The sequence below is a fragment of the Cupressus sempervirens genome, chromosome 10 (assembly GCF_028749045.1).
Source record: "Cupressus sempervirens isolate cs-2001-9-10 chromosome 10, ASM2874904v1, whole genome shotgun sequence".
Classification (NCBI taxonomy): Eukaryota; Viridiplantae; Streptophyta; class Pinopsida; order Cupressales; family Cupressaceae; genus Cupressus; species Cupressus sempervirens.
This window is the reverse complement of record NC_143127.1, coordinates 497,031,711-497,056,301: the sequence shown is the minus strand read 5'-3', so window position 1 is coordinate 497,056,301 and position 24,591 is coordinate 497,031,711. Positions and strand designations below refer to the sequence as shown.

The 24,591-nt window shown below is 35.2% G+C and overlaps 1 protein-coding gene across 2 annotated transcripts in view; it reads right to left on the bottom strand.

Annotated features, from left to right (window-relative positions):
* LOC149534836 (CBS domain-containing protein CBSCBSPB1-like) overlaps window positions 1-24,591 on the bottom strand; it is a 66,888-nt gene that overhangs the window by 28,705 nt on the left and 13,592 nt on the right. For both annotated transcript variants that reach the window (XM_089807733.1, XM_089807734.1), the window contains exons 2-7: window positions 5,241-5,409; window positions 5,002-5,134; window positions 4,737-4,907; window positions 4,557-4,635; window positions 4,310-4,423; window positions 4,086-4,152 (exon numbers count right to left, since the gene is read on the bottom strand). In XM_089807733.1, the coding sequence (XP_089663859.1) occupies window positions 4,086-4,152; window positions 4,310-4,423; window positions 4,557-4,635; window positions 4,737-4,907; window positions 5,002-5,134; window positions 5,241-5,409 (733 nt within the window). The remainder of the gene's footprint in view (window positions 1-4,085; window positions 4,153-4,309; window positions 4,424-4,556; window positions 4,636-4,736; window positions 4,908-5,001; window positions 5,135-5,240; window positions 5,410-24,591) is intronic.

Here is a 24,591-nt window from a genome sequence, read left to right as displayed (position 1 = left end):
GGATTAAAGGCTTGGATCCACAAAAACCTTGAGGGGGACCATTGAGTTTGGTGCCTAAGCAATCTTCTTAAATCCTAAGTGTTCTACTTGACCAAGAATAATAATAAAAGCAAAACAAAACAAGCATCTTGCTAAGTAGGCCACCTCGTGTGTGTGTAAACACCTCCACCGAAGCCAAGGGGGTCAAATCTCCGCTCTTGAACTTAGTATGGGATTGGCTTGGAGTAAATTATCATGACTCACATTTTCTTTGAATTTTACATGTGCCCACATGTCCTAATGATCACTTTGGGATCGCAGGATTCTATTGAAGTAGTAGATTTTGTAAATCTTTTTCTCAACCCTAACTCATTGCAAATTATAAATCATAAGGCATTATGCATTATATGTGTGCATCGTGTCTACTTCGCGTCTTCATAGATTCACATGTCTACTTCGTGTTTTCATGCACTACATGTTTACTTTGTGTATGTTGTGTTTTCGTGCATCCAATTATATGCTTGTTTATTGGCACTACAAGAATTTATAATCATGCTTGAGGACAAGCAAAATTTGAGAGGGGAGGACTATGATATCCCCATCAAAATAGGGTATAAATAAATAAATAAAATAAAAATATATTATAATATATCAAAATATTGACAATTAAATATGTAAATTAATAGCTATAATATTTCAATGAAAATATTATGCCCTATTTATAATTATATTAATATTAGAATAATAATAATATTAATAATAAGAGACATTATACATTATATATTATTTATATCATATATGTTACTAATATATGTTATTAATATAATATAATTATTAACAAGATATTATCAATTATGAAAAGACATGGCTTTTGAGAATAAAAATATAGATATATAGAATAGTAAGTTTGTTTTCTATTATCTTAGTAACATTGAGAAAAGGGCATTCAAAAATATGGAAAAATAGAGAGAAAGTACATGGAACTAGTCTGCAAACAGAGAACAAAAATAAAATATGGGACATTAAACATTTGTCTTCGGAATATTATCTTAGGTTGACGCTTGACATATGAAAAAACCTCATTTATGAGATACAAAACTTTCAAGTCTGGTGCTCAACCTCAACAATCCAAAAAGATAGGTCAAGATTACTTTCAGTTCTCTCCTTCATGCAAACCACATTGAATCCTATATAGTATACATAACTTTAATTCTTGTTCATAACTTAATGTTTAGTTGTTGTGTCTAGATCTTAGAGAGATTCTCCTACTAGTTTGTCTCACAGAGACAAATTAAAACATTAACTTCAGTATTCATCAGCTCGATTCCACGTGATTTTTATTTTGTTTCATATGTATTTATCTACATTGGCAGCTCTCTCCCCTTGATCCCTTGGGTCACAGTCTGGTTCAAACCGAGTTCAAATTCGGGCTCAATACAATGTGAGGATTTTCAGGGCATGGGAAAATGGCTGAAAATTAATTTTGTAAATGCTCAGACAAACCACAAACAAATTTTGAAACATTTCTAAATAAATCCTCTACACTGAGATTTTTGGACTTTTATTTTTTATGTTTTGCTTTGTGTGGGGACTTTGTCAGTGCTTTGCTCACTGCTCAATCCAAACAGGGACTAAATGCAAATGTTGAGAACTGAACAACTTGCTGTGAATGGTTTGGAGCATGAACATGAACGTCAGGGACTATCGTGCCACTATTGAACTGTGAATGTTTCCTATTTAATATTACAATTATATTTGAATTATTATAAAAATTACTTAAAATTATTAATAATTATTAATTAGTTTAACTAAATTATACAATATTAGAATTAATATGAATATTATTTACTAATAAAAGTTGTAATTATATTTGAGTTCACCACTTATAAGGGCGTGTCGTGCCAGTTTCACCAATCACATTAAAAAGTTTACCAAGCACTTTATTAAAAAAAAAAGATAATTATATTAATATTGATATAATGTGGTGGACAATGTTGTGTGGCATGCCCTCCACCTGTGTAAAAGGCTTTTGACCCGAAGCTATGAACTAGTGAGACCACAAATGGAGGCCTCATCCCCATACTTGACTTGTTCAAACCTGCGAGCTCAACGGCCCAGCGAAGGCACAATGCCTGCAAGCACAATGGGCCAATAAGGAGTTGAACCTTGGTGGCCACTTTGCCAAAAAAGTGTTTATACTACGACACTACAAGTCTAGAGACATATTAATATTGATTTTTATACATATAATATTTATAAATTCTTTTATATTTGAATAATATTAATATATTTTTATTTATATAAATGGAGATTGGATGTAATAATAATAACTTATTTTACTATATATTTATTATTTATTTAAATCATCATGTGTACAATTTATATGTGTTTCCATATGTGTGTTTATATAGGTTAACCCAAAAAACATTTGCTTGAACCAATGAACTGAACCCTCAAACCCAGACCTAAGCCCCAACCAGAACTTGCAACTTAGGTAAGATACTGATGCGTGGCATTTTATGGGGGATGCAGTTGTGGATGCCCAGGGATGCATGGATGTGTTTGGAAGTGACACGAAGGTGGGCAGGAACTGTGACCACTGCTGGCGGATGCTTGCGGGATGCTTGGGAAAGCATACATAGAGCATCAGTCAAGCATCCGGGCATATCCGCAGAGCAACCGGATTTTTGAGCGCCCAGTCCCTTAAGTGACTCAATAAAGCATGTGTTAAGTTGGTTTTTTTATTATATTTTGTCTCCTTTTTGCCCCAAAACCTTAAAACGACCCTAATTCGAATTGCATTGGAATCTTGAACTTGAGTAATTTACTAATTAGACATTACTGTTATTTCAATTTGAATATGCTAATTGCTATGGAATGGTTTATTTTTGTATATTTCCTTCATTTCTTTGCATACATAAATTATAGTATACATACATACATACATATATATGGACGCACCCAAACGCATCCAAAATCCCCCAAAAAAAAAAAATTCGTGCACCAGCACCGGACACCCGCATCAACATCAGAACCAGCATCAGTAACTTAGGTATTTATTTATTCTAAATTGTCTGGGATTTTTCCTTCCTCGGAGGGTTCTCAATAGTTTGCACACTACTGGTTTTTCAGTTCATGGATTTGTAAGACTTGCTGCTAACTTCTTATAGTTTCCCTTGGTCATTCATGAATTGTTATGTATATATATGTGTGTGTGTGTGTGTTTGTGTGTATTTGTACAGAATCCAGATACACTCAAAATGAACACAACCTCAACTATAATTTTGCTATAGTCAATGAACTGAACCCTCAAGCTTGAACCTGAGGCCAAACTGAACTGGCAACTTAGGTATTTATTTATTCTAAGTTGTCTAGGGTTTGCTGGTCTTGTATGTGTCTTGAATAGTTTGCATGCTACTTGTTTATCAGTTCTTGGATTTTTAAGATTGCTACTAACTTCCTATGCTTTCCCTTGGTCATTCAAAAATTGCTGTGTGTACATATGTGTACATATGTGCACATATATATCTGTATGTATGCTTTTGTACAGATAAACCTAAAACAAACCAAACCCACCAATCTTATTTTTCCAGAAGTGATGAACTGTACCCTCAAACCTGAACCTGAGCCTAAAATGAAACTAGTAACTTAGGTGTTTCTCTAATCTAGGTCGTCTAGGGTTTGCCTTTCTTTGATTGGTCTTGAATAGTCTGTATGCTACTTGTTTTTCAGCTCTTGGATTTCTAATTATTATACTTTCCTTTGGTCATTCAAGAACTTTGACATAACAGTTTTCTTTCTCTAAGTTTGGGTAACAATATGGAAAATTCTAAAAGTTCTTTAATGTCATATAAATTGTAATGAAATACATAAAACAAAAAATACTGATATATCTAGCTCACAGGCTTCTGAGCTCATTGAACTTCAATTTTCAGCTATTTTTCCCAAAAAATGTGTTCGATGAAAAAATCCCAAAGAGAAAACGTAAAGCTAAATCCTTAGCTTGTAAAAGCATCATAGTCTTCAAATCCAATTTTTCCGTCTACTGCTTCTACAATCAAAGGCAAAACCCAGAACTTAGAAGCTTTATAGGTTGAATATCATACCTTTTCAACTAGTGTGGATTCAGGAGATAGGTTTTGCGAAACAACTCGCATCAAAACATCCTTTGAACTGCACCTCATAAAACATTTTATAAGAATCATAGTTTTAGAATATTATATAAATGTAAGACTTCCACTGCTATGGAATAAAGGAATAAATTTAAAAATAGCGCAGAAGAAAATAACTCAACAGCCAAATCCAGTGGACAATATCAAAAATTTCATACGTGAGGATTCCACGTGGTTTATTCTCAACTGTTACAACAGCTGCATTCAAGTGAAATTCACGCATTTTCTTTGTAGCCATGAATACAGATTCAGTCGGTGCAACTGTCAGTACCCTGATAAAAGAACATGTATAAACTAGAGTTATGTTTATGTTTTCATATAATGTCTGCTTAACATTAAATATATCGATGCAATAAACTACTAAACTAGAACACTGTCACTACTTCTAGATAAGGAAATATGTACCTTGTATTTTCTGTTATAATAGTAGCCAAAGATGGTCTAAATGTTCGCTCACGTAGCATCTCAATGAAAGTATTTGTACCTGATATTGTCAAATCCAACATAGATATGAAAGAATTAAAGTCAAGGAATTCTTGATATAATTAAACAAGATTACAGAAAGTGAGAAGTACAGAACATTACCAGAAATTGTGCTTCCCCATTGCCGTTCTACTCCTTCAACAGCAGCTGCAATGGCATTGCCCTTTTCTGCAGCTCTTTCCATTCTTGATATAGCATCATAGAGGCATTTTGTGATATCAAGCAAAGCTATGACCTCACCATTTTCCACAACTGGCAAGTGCCGAAATTTTCCTGCATCAAATATTGAAATTAACTTTAATGGTAATACTAAGAATGAATTTGCATTCAATATTATAAGACACAACTATGATACTATTTTACTAACCTTGAACCATTTTTTGTAATGCTTCTACTGCTAATGTGTCAGCCATTACAAATATTGGGTTTCTTGTCATCACTTTGGACACAAATATCTCTGCTGGTTTTAAACCTTCTGCTATAACCCTTGTTGTTATATCCTACAGCAACGAAAGAAAAAAATTATTTTTTATGTCAAGAAAACTCCAAATTATCATATTACTTATATAAAATAAAAATACCTTCCACAAGAGAATCCCAGCCTACCTTATCAGTTATTATCCCACAGAGAAGAGCATTAGAATCAGTAATTAAGGAAGCATCCACTCTACGCATAGCCATGCGACGGCATACATCTAGAACTGTTGTACCCTCAGGAACTGTGAGAGCTTTCGACAATCTCAATTTTTTAACAGTTTTCTCCCCTGTGAGTGACCTGTCAATGAATAATGACAGAAACATTAATTTTAAACTGAAACACCTATAAATTATTTCCATTTACCGGGACCAGGCAACAATAATCAAATATTTTTGCTAGTATTCCTATTATCATTCCAACTATATTCTAATTACTGATTGTTGTCAAACAATTCTTATAGATTTCAGACATTTTCTATAAATCAAAGGAAATCAATCAAATGAGGACAAGTAGTTACATTTCTTTTCACTCCCATGTCATCCCTTCATCTTCTATTATTGGATATTAGTGTAACATGGACATTATTCAGGGAAAGATGTGAATTAATGAATGAGCATTAATCAACTTCACAGGTAACTGTATAAGAATTTTGTATAGAAGAAACATGCCACATTGCTCATGTGGTATTCTTGCCTAAGCACTTTGGTTTCATATTTACACTCTTAACATTATGTCATTCAAATATATGATGGATGTGTTATTCTTTGGGCATAGAAGGGCCCCGTAATTGAATTTGATCGTGGCAATTTACTTGTGTAAAAGAAAATTGTGATGTGAATATCAGGATTTAACTGTGTGATTTTGAGTCAAACTCGATGACCCATGTTTCATGAGTAGTGATTCAACATGAATCCATCTCTCATGAGAATAAATGGAACACTTAGCACTCATTGGATCTAGGTGATGCTCACAGGGGTGAAGCACCGGGACTTCCCGGGAGGTCACCCATCCCAGTACTACTCCAGCCTGAGCGCGCTTAACTACGGAGTTTCCTCCACAGTTAAACCCAAAGCTTGCAACCCCATTTGCAAAACCTTCACCAAGTGTTGTGCCTTATGAACCATTCATTAGAAAGCCCCTTAAGCTCATCAATTGATAAGTAGGAGATGATTTCCACAGCTAGTCAAATTGTGATGTGAATATCAGGATTTAACTGTGTGAATTTGAGTCAAACTCGATGACCCATGTTTCATGAGTAGTGATTCAACATGAATCCATCTCTCATGAGAATAAATGGAACACTTAGCACTCATTGGATCTAGGTGATGCTCACAGGGGTGAAGCACCGGGACTTCCCGGGAGGTCACCCATCCCAGTACCCATCGTAGTTAAGCGCGCTCAGGCTGGAGTAGTACTGGGATGGGTGACCTCCCGGGAAGTCCCAGTGCTTCACCCCTGTGAGCATCACCTAGATCCAATGAGTGCTAAGTGTTCCATTTATTCTCATGAGAGATGGATTCATGTTGAATCACTACTCATGAAACATGGGTCATCGAGTTTGACTCAAAATCACACAGTTAAATCCTGATATTCACATCACAATTTGACTAGCTGTGGAAATCATCTCCTACTTATCAATTGATGAGCTTAAGGGGCTTTCTAATGAATGGTTCATAAGGCACAACACTTGGTGAAGGTTTTGCAAATGGGGTTGCAAGCTTTGGGTTTAACTGTGGAGGAAACTCCGTAGTTAAGCGCGCTCAGGCTGGAGTAGTACTGGGATGGGTGACCTCCCGGGAAGTCCCGGTGCTTCACCCCTGTGAGCATCACCTAGATCCAATGAGTGCTAAGTGTTCCATTTATTCTCATGAGAGATGGATTCATGTTGAATCACTACTCATGAAACATGGGTCATCGAGTTTGACTCAAAATCACACAGTTAAATCCTGATATTCACATCACAATTTGACTAGCTGTGGAAATCATCTCCTACTTATTAAAAGAAAATTGTCAAACAGTGCTATTTCACAATAGTGCACAAAGCCATAATTTACGAATATGATCATTGTTGATGATATAGTGGTTGCCAACATGGAATGCAAAGAATGATTATTATGCCCCTAAAACTATGGTGTGGATTGGGTTGTCAGTAGTCGCCTTGTGGTTACTTTATCTCTTAATTAAGTCATATTATCATTATTATATTCTTATTTAAAAAATTAGGTCAGGCTAGGGACTTTATGTTATTGTCTAAGTTGGCCTAGATGATATCCTAGGCATATGTAGAGTATATATAGGAGATATAGATTGGTTGTTAGCATAATGTTTAGTGTTGAGATCTCGTTAAAGACTATAGAGGTATCTCCCTCAAAGTGGATTAGGATGTTACCTGTTGTCCTACATTTTGTCACCACAAAATGTTGGTAACAGCACAAAACTTTTTCAAAATAGTTTCACGTTTCTCTAAGATTAAATTTGATATTTAATTGCTTAATGTTGATCGATTGATCCATTTCAATTCGTATATCAAATCATTTTACCGAAGGCCTTTGTCAAATCTTTTTCGTTTTGCTTTTTGTCAAGCCTTTGCTTGATTTTTGAAGCCTTCATCGTCCTTTCTTTACTTTTGAGTTTGCATTTGTTGGTTTTTAGTCCTTTGGTTTTTCTCATGTCATGCCTTTCACTTTTCCTTTCAATTCGGTCTAACCTAAAGTGTAAGCGGAGCTGTCAATCAAAAGATATAGTCATTTTAGTTCCCAAAAGGTGGACCTTTTGATGCAACAGCACGAATTAAAAATATCATGTTATATTTCTAATTTGGCATTCACTTTTTGAAAAATATAACTTAAATTCACTTTATGTTATGTTTTTAAGTTACTTTATGTTTTAATTTTTCACTTATAGTAACTATAGTGCACTTTATGTTATATTTTTAAGTGGAGTTACTTTTTAATTTTTCACTTAAGTGACTATATTTATTATTAACTATATAGTTCAATTTCATTTTTAGCATTTAAATCAAATGCTCTAGTAAATATTATTTTTTAAATGATATTTACATGTTATATTGTTAATGTGATATGTGAATAATTTATGTCCCACTTAAGTAATATTTTAATGAATTTAAATTGACATGTGCTTATTAAATCACTTAAAGTCACCAAAAGTGGACATTTTATGTGTCCTTACATGTAAAATCCATCAAAAGTGGACCTTTTCCATGTCTTTGCATATTTAAGTCATCAAACGTGGACCTTTTATATGCAATTACATGTAAAATCCATCAAAAGTGGACATTTTACATGTCACTGCATATAAAGTTCATTTTGGTGGACCCTTTTGATGTCATTACATCAAAAAGTCTATCATGAGTGGACCTTTTTGATGCTACTGCATCAAAAGTGAAGTTTTTATGCTTTCACATCTAAAATGTGAGATGTATTTTAAAACATGCATCCTCCTCCAAAAAGTGTGATTTTACTTGTGTGCACATTTTAAAATATGTTCTTGACTCCTAAAGGTCCTATTTATACTAAGACATGTTTTAATATATGCTTTGGCCTCCAAAAAGTCCAATTTTGAAGAACTTCATGTCTTTGCCCTCCAAGAACCTGATTTTGATCATAAGTGGAGATTTTCTTAATGGATTTACATGAAATCTTTTCCATTTGAGGTGTTTTTAATGGGCAATGAGTTTTCTTGCATTCAAAATGGATTCAACAAGCTAAAAAACGTTTTTGGAAGCTCCAAACTAGAGCACGTTTTTGAAGAAATCAGCAAATAACTCCATTTTTGGTCCATGTTTTTGCTCCATTCCAAATCGATTTGGCTTTATTTGGTGTTTGCATGGCATCTTGGTGCATATTTTGGTGTTTAAACACCAAATTGATTTGGTCTTGCATCTTGGTGAAAACCGTTTTTCACCAAAAACGTCCCAAGCATGAACATCCCAAAAACGTTGGATCTTGGAGCAATTTTAAGGCACGTTTTGGCATCTTTCAACCTTCTTCAATTCGAATTTGTAATAGGTTGAAAGATTCAAACATTTTTGGAGAATTTTTCAACATTGGGCCATCTTTCTCCTTCATTTTTGGCACTTAATCTTCATGTAAGTGGACTCTTTCTTTCTTGCTATTTAATTTGTGCTTATCTTGCTGATTTTATGCACATAATTGCTTGACGATTGCCACTTGTTGAAATCTATGCCATGGAAAGTGCATTTTTTCTTTAAAAACGAAGAATTTGTTCATTTTCATGTTTTTGGTTCTTTCCCAAGTTCCAATTTCGAATTTGAGTGTTGAAGTGTTTTGCATCTTGGCATGTTTGAGTCACTTTCCAAAGGTACATTTTTTGTGTTTTTATGTTTTGTATTTGCTTGTTGGTTTTCTCCACTTTGAAGAAGTCACAAGTTCTTTCCCAAGAACTTATTGTCGCTTCACTTCATGCGAAATCATCATCACGTTCCACATTCTGTTTCCATGTCACAACACTTCACATCTCATCCGACAAATGCAATTACTTGTTTTCCATCTCATTCACCATGCGCACATGCATGTAATCCCATTTTCTGCTTCCATTTTCACTCATCTAATTTTTTGCATCCATTCGCACGACACGATTACACGAAATGCCTTACATGTAATTGCATTCAAAACGTCCAATTTTGACTAAAAGTCACTTTTTAAAAAGACAAAAGGATGTCATTTTCATCTCCCATGTACTTTGACTTCACCTTTTCACCAAAGATGACTATAAAGCTCATTATCCCTTTTCCATTTTCCATTTCCATCTCTCCATATGCATTCACACCTCCATGAGCAAATACATGTTTCTGAATCTTTCTATGCTTTGCGCCTCATCCTCCATTCGCATTTTCATATAAAGTGCATCCTTCATCTGTATCCGCATCTCATCTCACTTTTCATCTCCCGTTACATGTTGAATTTACATGTAATCCATTTTTCATGCAATGACATCTTGAAAACTCTAAATCACGTTTGAAAATCAGCAACTTCTCATTTGCACGCATTCCCATGTGCCAAGCACTTTACTCAAAAAATAATGGTTAAGGTACTGATGGAAAGTTGTTCCAAGTTTATATCTGGACATCATCAAGAATGTTTTCAAAGTGTCAAAGAATCCAAAATGTGCCAATTTACAAAGGAGAATTCACGACAACTTGAATGAGAAAAGCTTGATCACATCAAGTTTTCAAATGACAATGGACAATTCATCAAAGAGAGTTAGAGGTTATCAAAAGACGAAAGACCATGGTTATCAAGGTGAATGCAGCAGTACAAAATACAAGAACTTCCGATCATGTGATCATCCGAGATTGCATTGCCAAGTACAAGGCCTTTTAGGACAATCCCTAGGATTGTTTCAATTCTCTTTCGTCTTTCTTCTTCTTCTTTCATGTTTGTTGTTGGAGAGGATGCATTGCATGAAAAACTGTAATTACATGTAATGCGAGTTGCATGTACATGAAAAGATGAAATGCCAGTTGCACGTGCAGTTGCATGTTACCCTATATTTTCTCTTTTAGTTAGACTAGGTCAAAATTGGTTAAGTTGCTCCCACTTTTTCCTCCGTCTTTTTCTCTTGTGCCTATATAAAGGAGTGCCCCCTCATTGTAAAAATCATCTTTTGTTGTATGCAAGAAAGCTCTGCCACATTTGTGCAAGCATAACTTTGATTGTGTAGTATGAATTTGGGAGAAAAGTGAATAAAAGAAGCAATTGAATTTGAAGCTTTGTTTAGAAGCAATTGTGATAGAGCAAATTAGAAGCATTGACTGTAATTTGTGCCTATTTTCTTGATTCATGTTATTATTGTGTGTTCAATAAAAAAGCATAGTGATTTAAGAAGCAATCGGAGTTGAAGCTTTGACTAGGAGCGGTTGTGGAAATATATAGCTAAAAGCTTTGTCTGTAGCTTATACTTCTTTCTTAATTCACAAAATATTTAAGTTATTCTTACTTTTAGGAGTCTTTGTGCCCTAATTGTAAAACTTTTCATATAGAAGTACGACCGGACTTAGAGGCAAACCGGTACATTTTTAGCTAGCTTTTGAGTTAGTGAAGATTTATCGATATCACTATTTCCAGCTCTTGATAGAAATGTAGTTAGAGATTCACCCTACCCATTACTCACTCCACGAGTAGTGGATTCTTTCTTGAAAGATAAGAAAAAAGGATATTGGTAACACCCATTTTATAAAATATCTCGACTTCTCGCTTGCCTTGAGTTGATCCAAGGAACGGTGAGAAGGGGGAGCCTTCCCTTTAAGGTAGGAGGGACTTTGTCTCACAAGCTGTGGCTGGTCATCCTATTTTTCGACTGATTTTTTACCCTTAACTATCGGTTGCAAAATATCCACCCAACATTACCTCTTCATAGTGGCATATTATTATCAAGTATTACTATTACATCATCTATTTTGCAATTTACTTCATAACAAGCTTGTAATGAAACAACTTGCTCAATACAAGTATATAATTATTATAGTAAATCCTCTCTAAATACTTGATAGCAATATGTCACTTTGAGGGGGCAACCTCCTAACACACTTGAAGAGGGATATCTCCAATATTCTTCAACAAGAACACAATACTTACATGATGATAATAACACCTCTACCTCCTATTTATGCCATACTTATGCCAAGGATATCACCCAAGCTGACTTAGACAAAAACATATAATTCCTAGGCTGGCCTAATTAACTAAATAAGAATATAATAATGATAACATGCCTTAATTTAGAGATAAGGTTGCCACGAGCTGACTACTCATTACCAAATACGCATTATAGGGTTAGGAGCAAAGCAGCAAATAAAGCGGGGATGATGATAAGTTACAAATGTGAGGAAGAAAGAACTTTAATGTCGATGGATCAGTGAAATGGGTGAAAGAGACTCAAAAGAACAGCCAGTTGCAATAGCAAGGGAGCCAAAATGAATGCTTACGTCTAAAAGAAATAGGATGCTAGAGGTTACAAGTTAAAAGAACAACAACAAAAGATTTTAACGTGAGTGGCAAAACGAAAATGATTAAACTCGTGCAAGTAAACATGTCATGTATTGCATATTTACAATAACCATATTGAAGGCAAAACCCTTGCCAATGGAATTGAAGCTAATGGAGACCTCGGAGCAATTGTGGATATTGCTCTAAAATTCTAAATATCGTAATATAAGTAGGTCCAATTGAATAATCTTGCAGAGTATAAGACGATTGAGGAGGAGAGACGCGTACAATCATGGTCTAAAGGTGAGGAGTGTAAAGCTGAACAATTAAAGCAAGATAATATAATGTACATAAGAGAAAATCTTGAAATAAGTGGGTCCAGTTGAACTAGTGAAGTGGCAAAAAGGGGCTGTGGGGGTAGAGCATGTATAATCAGGGTAATCCTTTAAATCCCCTAAAGCACCTGATTTCTATAGGTGGTAACTCTTGAGGTATGGAGCCAATTACCTGTAATAACCACTATGTTTTCTTTAGGAAACTTTTTGAACTAAAGTGAAGCTACAATCCAGTGTCCTTACAACTTTCTGATCACCTAGTTCCCATAATGCACAGGGTGAAAGCATATGATGTTTACGACCGCACAAACTATCTAAATATTAAGATGCAACCATTACACAACACAGGCAGTTCTCACTTATTCAACAAAGTGCAATTGCACAACACAATCACTTCTCAGTTGTTCAGCAAAATGCAGTTACACAATACAGCTACTTCCATTTAGTCAGTGGGGTATACAAATCTATTAAAGTTTACGAGAGCCCACTGACAGAGCTTTCATCTAAGGTGTTACAAGATAATACGAAACATCATACAAAATCATCATTAGCATTTATAAGGCTGCTGATTTATGGTGTTATAAAGTCAAACTTGACTGCTGTAACAACCCGGAATGAACCAAATAATATGGGTAAACAAGTATTCAAAATACCCAACAATAAAATATATCTCTGGAAGATGACATAAGAGATTGGGTAGATCCAATTACACTATGTTCTTGCTTGTCAACTGGTAAAACTGAACCATTGATGGTAACGCTGATGAAACTCAATGCATACCAGAAATCACTGGGCAGAACTCTATATCAAATTGACAAACATTATCAAAAAGTTGCAAGTTTGAGATTAAGAATTGTTTGCTAGTCCAAAGGCTGTATACGTGCAGTAAACATAGGACACATGCCTTATAAACTGGTTTCTCCAGGGCACTAGAGGTGGCAAGATCATAGGAGATCTAGGCACGACCAATCATATCAAACTTGGCACCACCAGCCATCCTCATGCCGCCCTCAAAGGCATGGCCCTAGAAATGGTATGGCCCAAACAACACTTCAATCTGGCCTTCTAAAGTTGTTCAACATGCACAAAGATCATTAATAGCAACTCTCACAGTAGGAAAATGAATTGATTGCCTACAAGAATACCCTTAATACCCTTCAAATGGTATAGCCAAGAAAGGAAGGTATAGCCATTAGGTACAACAATAGCACGTCCAGCATAAAAACTTCAAGATTTCCCTACAAAATCACTCCAAGCAATTAAATTCACTCATTCACGTGATTGGTTCACAAACTTCTCAACTTTCACCGATTCGGTCATTTTTGGAGGAGAAAAGTATATTGCTGTTGGCAAGGGAAACATGCTGATACAATAGGCAAGAGGAATCTCATATTACTCAATGTCTACTACATTCATGGTATGGAACTATATTTCTCTCAATGAGTCCAATTATGCAGCCTTCTCCTCATCTTGGTGTGGTATTCAATTCACTCAAGCGTTTAATTGTTGATCATACAACCCAGACTACTGTGGTTGTTGGCATCAAGAATCATGTTCAGTACAAACTTGTGGATACAGATGATTCTCGTGAGCATGCCTTTGCAGCTTAATCATCTTTCAGCAGTGGTCCCTAGGCGAGACAATACAAGTGAGGATCATGAGCTGACCTAGAAACCGCATCCCCTATCATTTTATGGGCAACCAACAGATATTGATGCCCACCAAGACCTAGGGCGCTCGAGGGAAGAACGTTCACAGCTTGCTTGCTTGGTCAACTAAACTTGCTAAAAGGTAGGTTCCACTGTGGACTTGAGGTGAACATCATTCTTGGGTAACCTAAGATTCAGACTCAGCATTATCGAGTTTTTGGAGCTTGTTAGGTTGGGAAGCAACAAAAGACACTATTCAAGGATGGTGACTCATGGCAAGCCTCAAAGGTATTACAATTGGTGCATATTGATGTATGTGGTCCAATAAATACATCTATTACTGGTATCAGGTATTTATTGTTTTTTATAGATGATTTCAGTCATAAAATGTGAGTATACTTTCTTAGAGAAAAATCAATTGCACCAACTGTATTTCAAAAGTTTAAGGCCTGAGTAGAAAAAGAGTCAAGTTGTCCCATAGTTACTCTTAGGTCAAATAATGGGAGGGGGGAGTTTTGTTCTAATGCTTTCTCCAACTTCTATGATACATATAGCATCAAATGCTAGTAAACCACACTTACACTCCTCAGCACAATGACATTGTTGAACACCGAAACTGCACTGTAACTAAAATGACTAGGTCAATGATGGAACAAAATAGTGTTCCTAAGAAATTTTGGTGACTATTTATTGCAGTCTATCTCCTAAAGAGGTATCCTACATAGCTTGTTAACGGAAAGACGATTGAGGAAGCCTAGACTAACTACAAACCTAGGATCAATCATCTAGAAGTCTTTAACTCTTCAGCATATGTTTGGATTCCAGATGCCAAGGAATCCGAGTTGGATTCTACAAATCTAGAACTTATGTTCACAAGGTACAGTGACAACCATATGGCTTATTAGTTGGATGATGTAGACACTGATCATCTTATCTTCCATCTTGATGTTGTTTTCGAGGAAGAATACGGACCTTTTATGCTTTCCTCATACGTGCAGAATTCTAAAGATCAACCTTTGAAGGCTACTGATTAGGTGTTCATCTTCCATTTGGTTCATCTAATGGGAGGGATTATGCAGACTCTAAGTTTGATTATGCACTACCTAACTTTCCTCTAGACAATGTTCCTCCTATTGAACTTGTTCCAATTATTCTTCCTACATCTGATGTTGGTTCTACTCTTCGGCCTAAATAGTGGGCTAAAACCATCAATGATCTCCACCCTGATGAGCTCATTGAGGGTAGATCTTCCAATAACCAGAGCAAAAAGAAAATATAGATAACAATGCTCTCATGGCCAACATTCATAGTATTTTTGAGCCTAAAATATATTCTAAGGCTAAAAGGATTCCTAAATAGGAAGAGGTTATGGAAGTTGAACATCATAATCTTGCTAGAATAAGACTTGGATTCTTTTTTATTTTCCTCCAATCAAGAATCCCATCAGCTGCAAATGGGCGTATAAAGTTAAGTACAAAGCTGAGGAACTCTTGACAAGTAAAAGGCTTGTCTCATTTCTAGATGGGTCTCACAAAAAGAAAGCATTGACTATGAGGAGACCATCGCTCCCACACCCAAAATGAGTACCATACAACTCACCTTTGCCTTGGCAGCTCAGTTTGGTTGGAAAGTCCATCAGATAGATGTTAAGAATACCTTCCTCAACAATGAGTTGCAAGAAGAAGTCTACATGTATAATGTCCCTTCTTAGTTAACTTGGAAAAAATGGGGGCAATTGCCTTCTTATTTATCAAACTCTCTCTTGGACTGAGTAATGGAAGGTACCTGCTCTATAAGATGCTATTACCCATATAAAGTTATAAATATATATGCATATGGTATAGTATTAGTATCAATGTCTGATATTCAAAGATAAAATGCTCTATGAATAAGATTTCTTTATCACTAATAGTGATAATAAGATGGTGTTGTGTCACTGATTTTCTGATGGCTAATTTTACTCTTACTGATCAAATCCAAGTGGAACAATAAAATGCATCTGATTATGTTCTTAGTAATCATTCACAAAGAGTCGGATATTTCGTACAGTCAACTATATGCATGAATTCCGATCATCTTATTCAAATGATGAATTTCTTATTAATGCTAAACTGCTATTAGAAGTTGACGGTATTAGGAGCCCATTAGATAAACATGCTGGAATGGTAATTGAGATTTGTTAATTCTTTGGACGATTATATTACTCTGCCTTGTTAGATTGCAGTTGTCGATTTCCTTCTTAATCATATTCACATTACATCTATAAGTGTGGTTTCTTCACAGATGTACTGATGTAGGCTTTTTCTGTGTTTATATTTTGGCTTCTATAAGCTGACTGAATGAAGTTGTATGATGATCCCTTCCTAGATGGATTTCTTCATCCATATATATCCTACCCTATAGGAATGAACTCTTTGGATAGATGTGTCTCTCTTAGATCACACTTCTTTGTCACTGAATAGACATGTTTGGTCTGTAATTAGGTTGTCTTAGTTTAACTTTGCAAATACATATTATTGTTTCCTTGCTCAAAACGTAAATTTAATTAAATCATCAATTTAATATTATCGCTGCCATTCTGTCTATCTTGAGCCCTCCTAATAAATGGTCAAAATTCCAGTTCAATATGGCAAATTATCCACTAAGAGTAACACGTTAAAGACAGATCCAAAGATTATCGCTGATACTCCAACTATGAATCCCTATGAATCACACATATTACCTTTACTAGTTAGCGTATTATTATGAAACATATCAGTTTCGATTTATAATTATTTTAAGATGACTATATTTGCTTAAGTTGATAATATAGATAGCATTGGGTAAATTAGTTTGAAGTCACTGTTCTTAAATAGATAACTGTTATTCCCAATGACAAGTCTTAGTCATTGTCCTCTGTGAGAAAGGTTGGATATGATTATTGGTTATATTTACCATTCTAATTAGTGGGATATATGCTCAACCACTATTTTTCGTCCGTATAGATTTTATTCATTTATTACTTTGTCACTGGCAGATTGATACTCATCATAAAGTTATCCTTCTGCTCATTTTATTATCTATTTTTAATTTATTTAAATTATCATCTATTTTTTATAGCGTGTATTAGTATTATTGTTTATCTATACTATAATAACATTGTACTATTATTTATTTATATTTTCTCATTCTTTAATTATTCAATAATTTCCAATTTCATTAGATTCTGCTTTGGAACGAAGGGGACATTACAGCATGATGCAACCTCCTGGTTTCAAAATTTCTAGAAAATTACATTAGGTGTGCAAATTGGTGAAAGCACTGAATGACCTAAAATAGGCTCTTCAAGCTTGGTACATCAAAATTGACAAGTATCTTACAAATAATGGCTTTCAGAGGAGAGTTAATTTGATTCTAATTTGTATGTCAAAAACACTAGTGGTGATGCTCTTCTTCTTGTTGTCTGTGTTGACAACCTGATTATCACTTCTATTTTGACACTATTGATCCATCAAATCAAACAGAGTTCATGTCAATCCTTTGACATGACAAACTTGGGACTTCTGCTCTATTGTTTAGGTGTTGAAGTTTCCGAAACTAAAAGTAGTAGCTTCTTATCGTGGCATAAGTACGCATGTAGTCTGCTGGACAAGCCTCGGATGCAAGACCACAAACCTGCATCCATGCCAATGGAGAAAGAGCTGAAGCTGACAGCCAACTCAGATTCACCTGTGGTGAACGAATCAGCATTCAGAATATTAGTGGGTAGTCTCATTTACCTCACTGCTACTAAGCCAGATCTCTTTTTGCAGTGAGCTATACTTCATGCTTCATGAAAGCCCCCAATGCTAATCATTAAGTAGCAGTGAAGTGTGTGCTACAATGTGTAAAGGGCACTTCTCATTTGGTCTTTTGTACAGAAAAAAGCATGATCCTAGATTTTGTGGTTTTACAGATTGTGTAGGTTCCATTGATGATAAAAAGTCAACGTCTGGGTATGTTTTCAATTTGGGATTTTGTACAATCACATGGCCTAACAAGAAGCAGTGCACAATGGCTTTTTCTGACAGAGTTGAGTATCAAGGAATAGTTAAGGAAGCTTGTGAGGCAATTTGACTTTGGAGAATGTTCAGACATGCAACTGTCTCAAACAGATCCCACTTCCCTTTATTGTGACAATCAAGGGGTGCTCAAACTGGCCAAGGATCCAGTCTTCCATGAAAGAACCAAGCATGCTGACCTTCATTGTCACTTCATTTGGAAGTTGGTTGAAGACAAATAAGTTCAATTGCTGTATGCTCCAACTGCGAATCAAACAATAGATATTCTCACCAAGTCTCTAAGCCTAGACAAGTTTATAAATTTAGGAAGAAACATGGTGTAGTTGATAGATTGACCATTAAGGGAGGGTATTAGAATAGTATCTTTATTATTTATTATTTAATGGTCAATATTGTATCTTATGTAAATATAAGATAGTTTCTAATTTACGATTGTTTCTTTATAGAAATATCGTCTTTGTAATCCTTTAAATGAACATTTGGTCATTCTATTTAATTCATTCAATAATTTCCCAAAACAATAATGTAGGCTTGTCATGGAAAAAAGTCATCGAATACCCTAATTTTCATGGGAAGATGAGTGTCAACATAGAAACTATACCTAAATAGAAAACTAATGCTCAGATGATTACTACATATTCAAGAAAAAATTCAATATATCATTGATGGAAATATTATCATTGATGTCAAAGGGTTTCAAAGATGAACAAAGCACCTAGCACCATCAATGTCAAAGGTATGAAGTAGAATATCGTGATTGAAGTCAAGAAAGCAATCAAGAGGGAATATATGAAGTTTATAATCCAATTCACTGATATTGAACCAGTTATAATAGAAGATATATAAACAATAGAAAAGATGCTGAGTTTAGGAAAGATGAGGAATACATATGGAAGATAAAGTTGCAGTGGTCATGCATACAGAAAACAGAATCAAATCTTGAATGAACAAAAACACACCCATATAAAGAAACAACGAAAGCATACAAAAGTAGAATGATGACTATATACAGAGAAGCTAAATATAATTATTCAAAATAACTGTTTGACAGAGTATTTTGAACAACTTAAGAGTGACAGCAGCGATGGAGGCAAGGTTTGAATAGAGACAAATCAGAAGACATACAAAATTCATATATCACATCTCTATCATATGATGAGTGGTCAAAGGCAATTAAATTATATATGGAGTGCAGCAACATATATTACACTGATATAATATGTAAACAGATATATTGGAGCAGCAAACTAATTGTCTATTTGGGTTATTAATTGTCCGCAGCATACAAATTGTGCCACGATGGATATACTTAAACAAGCAATAATGAGTGTTAACAAATATTAAAGTTCGAATGAAGGAAAGAGATGGCGATAGAACTAGGATATAAAGGGATAAACAATTAAACATGACAGTAATTGGAGCAATCAGTCACCAAGTATAAAGCATTGATTTATAAATAGGAAAGCAGCAGTAGATATTAAAGTGAGCTTCTCCATTACTGATTAATGGCAAACAAGACTTGTGAAAGATATCATATAAGGAGGGAAGATAAAAAGTAAAGAGCAGTAATAAGACTGAAGACAACATGAATAGTATCAACGTCATCAGTGGCAGCAAACTCAGTCATTAAAAACAGCAGTGGAAACTTACAAGCAAGGCCGTACAATATACAAATGGCATCAGGCTATGCAGTTATGCAAAAATGGAACAAAAATAAGTAAGAAGCAGCAATACTAATATAGCCTGGTTAATTGTCAATATGAAACAAGATGGACAGAGTATCCACACGACTGCAAAAATAACATCAAAAAGGGCCAACGTAAGACAAAGGTACGATGGGAGATGGAAGTCAAACACAAATTGCCAGTGTAACAATAGCGGCAAAACAATATGAAAGAAGCCTTTGCAATTAGAAGTTTGATAAATTTCCAATGGAGTATAGATGCCAAGAATAAAGTGGGATAAGTTTTAAGCAGTGATTTATAATAACAGTGCAGTGGTGCTATCGAGTTCTAAGAAATGTCAAACTCTTCAACGATTGGAATATTCAGTCAAAATCAAAACAAGCAGCTACAAAAGGTATCGATTGGTCTTAATCATAAAACACCAATATATTGACAATTCTAAACATATGGAACATCGAAAAATTCAAAGAGCCAGAAATTAAAATATTAATTATAATTGGTTGTCATTCTTTAACGAATCGGTGCAAGTAATAAAAGGAGAAGACGTGTCTTTCTCAATAAAGGAATAAAGAATTGTGTGTGTGTGTGTGTGCGTGTGTGTGCATGTGTGTGTGCGCACGTGTGTGTGCGCACGTGTGTGTGTGCGTGTGTTGTGTGTGTGCGCACGTGTGTGTGCATGCACGTGTGCCCATGCGTGTGCATGCATCTGTGTGTGTGTGTGTGGGCACGCACTAATTATCACTGGGCCGTACAAATTTATGATGGAAGGAAACCATTAGTATTGATTGTAGATATTAGTGAAATTCTTTTTCTAAATGTGAAGGCAATGAAGCTGAAAAAAAAGTTTGATGCTTTGAATAGACTGTTATCCAAGTGTGTATCTTTTAGAAAGGAGTCGATGCCACTAACAAATTAGTTGGAGCATGTTTTTTATGGGAATATGTGCATTCTTCTTAAGATTGTTCTGAAACGGTATGTGCTAAGTCCTGGAAAGAGGAGAGAGGTCTTCAAAATTAATTAGACAATACCAGTAATGCATGTAACAATGGGATGGCTGGACAAAGTTGTTGAGATTAGTATCTATGTCTGAATTTTCATTTCCTGAGATTTACGAAGGTGGAAGGAGATGTGTGTTCCTCATTGGTGGAGCTGGACATTTTGCCAACTATGTTATCTTCTATTGATGTGTGGGATGTTTTCTTAATTTCAGTGTTCATTGAATCTTGCTTTTTGAGTTGGTGCCTAAACCACGGTTGGTGCCTCAGCTGACTGGAGTTGGTGCTTCAAAGACTGTGCTCTCTTTGAGTCGGTGGTCACTCATGCAATTTGGGTTGGCGCCCATTTTTGTTAATGAACCTATTATACCATGGTTTTATACCCATAAAAGTTTTCCACAAGAAATTGGTGTTTGTGTCTTGATGATTGCACTCTTTATATTTTGTGTGGTTTCATGCATTTAAAAGTTGAAAATCTGAAATATTGATTCAAACCCCCGCCCCCCCACTTCAATATCACCTATGTGCTCTTCAATTGGTATCAGAACGGGGTTCCTTCAAAGATAGAGCTTAAACACTTGACAAATAATCCTAATTGCACACATGAGTTCTCATGAAGGTCTTGCTCTGATGAAAGCACCCTTATTTGATGGCTCTAACTATGCATTTTGGAAAAACCAGATGCTTACTTATATAATGACTCTTGGTTTTAATGTTTGGAGAAGTGTGGAGACTAATTACACTACTATTATTCCTTCAACTAATGCTGATGGGAAGACAGCTTTTGAAAGTAATGCAAAATATATAAGAGCAATCTTATGTGAGTTGTCAAATACATCTCATGAGATTTGGGATGGACTTCAAAAAACATATGAAGGAGATGGCATGGTTAAGAAGTCAAAACTTCAGACTCATAGAAGCCATTTTGAAAGTCTCAAGATGCAGGAAAAGGAAAATGTTGTTGCTTATTTTCTGCAAGTAGATGAAGTTGGTAACACCATAGTAGGAAAACTCGTACCCGGCAACAACTCGCCAAGCCCCCTAAAAGTTTTTTTGGGAAAAAAATCAGCCATTTATTTAAAAAACTCGGGAAAACTCGGGAACCTAAAAAAACCGCTAAAATTTAATTCAGAATACATTTTTTTGCGAATTTCAATGAGAAGATGCATCTAACGAGTTAATTAAAGAGAAGACAAAAGAAACAAGCAGAGTTTAGATATATATAAATGCATAGTGGGTAAAAAAATCGCATTCTCATGCGGAATGCTGATGGCAGGAAGCATAATAGTAAATAGTTTGTGTCAAACTAGAAGTAAATAGTAAATACATCATTAAAATCACATCTTCCTCTTCCCAGCTCTACTAGCATACTGTAATTCTCTATTTTACATAATATATATAGGCTTTTTGCCTTTTGTTTCGGCAATTATGCCAACTATGGGCAACACTATTAAGGAAATAGTAGAAAAGATTGAGAAGTCCACTAATGCAGAATTTTTTAGGTCTCTTCTTGATCACTTTGATGTCAAAGTTTCTGGAATTGAAGGAACTTGATAAATTGACTTTTGATGAGCTTAATAGCAACCTAACAACCTATGAGATGAGAACAAACTCTAGATCTTCAGCCAAAAAGGAGACATTCTTCAAAGCTTCGAAGAAAGAAGAAAAGGACTATGTATCAAGTGAAAGTTCTGATGAAGAATCTGATTTTGAAGAGGCATATTTCACAAGGAAGTTGAAGAAAGTTATAGTAAATACAAAGGAAAGATGCCTTTCAAGTGTTTTAATTGTCGAAAGGTAGGAAATTTTGCAGTTAAATGTCCTTATGCAAAAAGTTAAGACAGCAACAATCAAAAGAAGCCCAAGTTCAACAAGAAGTAGTATAAGGGAAAAGAGAAGAAGGAACAGAAATGCAAATAGAATCTCTATTGCAAAGAAGAATGTGGTTCATCTAATGCTAGTGATGAAGAGTCTTCCATGAAAAAATATTGTTCATGGCCATAGAAGTACATGATGAAGATCAAACTGGTGAAGGAGGAGAAGTGGATTTGGAAGAAGAGTTAATAAGTGCTCTAGGTATAATCAATAGACTTAGAAAGAAAAAACAGAATTTGAAGTTGTTACTATAAGAAGAAAATGAGGCAAATACCAAGATATCTCTAGCTCTTGGTGAAGCTAAAAAATCGATAGTTGGCTTGAAGGTCCAAGTTGTAGAAGCGAGGAAAATTGAAGAAATTAAAAAAAAGCTTGAGCTCAAGGAAGAAAACTATGGAAACCTTGAAGTTGAGATTGTTTCACTTAGAAAGTTAGGTAAATCATCGACAGAGCTGAATGATGAAAAAATAAATCAAAAAAAAAATAATGTCATTGGACAAGGTCATTGCCTCACAAAAATCACCTAAAGATAAAGGTTGTGTTGGTCTTGAAGAAGGTCAAAGTTCTATGTCTGCAAAAGAAGAACAGCAGAAGGCCAGAATTGATAGCTCAAAGGATTCAACATCAAAAGTTGGATATAATGCTTTCTTAAAGCCCCTATCTTAAGACAAACAAGTATGATTAGGATTAATAATTCTTTTGTTCGTGGTTATTGCTTCTCTTGCAATTATCTGGTAATCAACTCTAGAATGTTTGAAAGAAATGATTTCAGACTTAGGAGTGGGAATTATTTTGCTTCTCCAATGGACTACAATGTTGTATGCTATAAATGTAATAGTTTTGGTCCCACTGCAAACTTTTGTATCTGGCAAATTTCTCCAAGAACAAGAAGTTTAAGAAAGAGGGCAAGCTAAAGAGCTTGCTAAGGTTTGGAGGAAGGAGGAGAAAGAAGTGTTTGTGGAATCTGTGATTGTGCAAACAGTCTCTCTTGCACAAAAGGAAAAAGATAATGTTACATTGACAGTGGTTGTTCTAAGCATATGACTGGAAAGAAGAGCAAGTTTATCACTCTCAAAAGCACTAATGGAGGTAAGATAAGATTTGTACATAATACATCTTCAAAAATCAAAGACATAGGTACCCTATATGTAGAAAGTTGAAACACAAACTTTGAAGTGTGCGTCAACTGTGTGATCAAGGACTGTTTGGCTTTTGAATTCAGATTGTTGTGAGATTAGAAAAGAAGGTAAACATATTGTTGATGCAAGCAAGATTGCAAACAATCTATAAATTCTTGATTATTTAAAAAGGGATATGTTGGGAGTGATTCCACGCCATTATTGTTTTGTTGTTTGGGCTCGAGGAGAGCTGTCATTGTCATATTCTTTCAGACCCAATTTCAATTTTGTAGGTTGATTCCAGTCATTGATGTAAAAGGGGGAGAAGTATGTTAGGGTGAGCAGCTTTATTTCAGAGTCAGTCAGTCTGCAACAATTTATTTCAGAGCTGTTCTTTGCATCAGTTTGGCTTCAAAATTTCAAATGGAGTTGCCATCAATGACAATGGTTGAATATGTTGCCATTGATGTCAAAGGTTGATGATCAAGGTCGTATAAATTTCAGAGGACTACTCTAAATGATAGAGAATTGGTATGAGCTGCCTAGTTGTCTGCTTCAGCTGCTTCAGTCAGTTAATTGTCTAGTTGAGTTACTTGGGTTTCTACTTGAGCTACCTAGCTGTCTACTCGAGCTGTTTGTGTCTCCATCTAAATCGTCAAATTAATGTGCCATGTCATCATTTGAATTTTCAAAAGGATCATATTCTACAATTTGGAATGAGATGTATAGTTTTAAACTGTGCATTCGTCGCATATAACTCAAGATTGTGGGCGGCTTCAAAATAATTGGCGTATGAAACATCTTTTTATTAGTA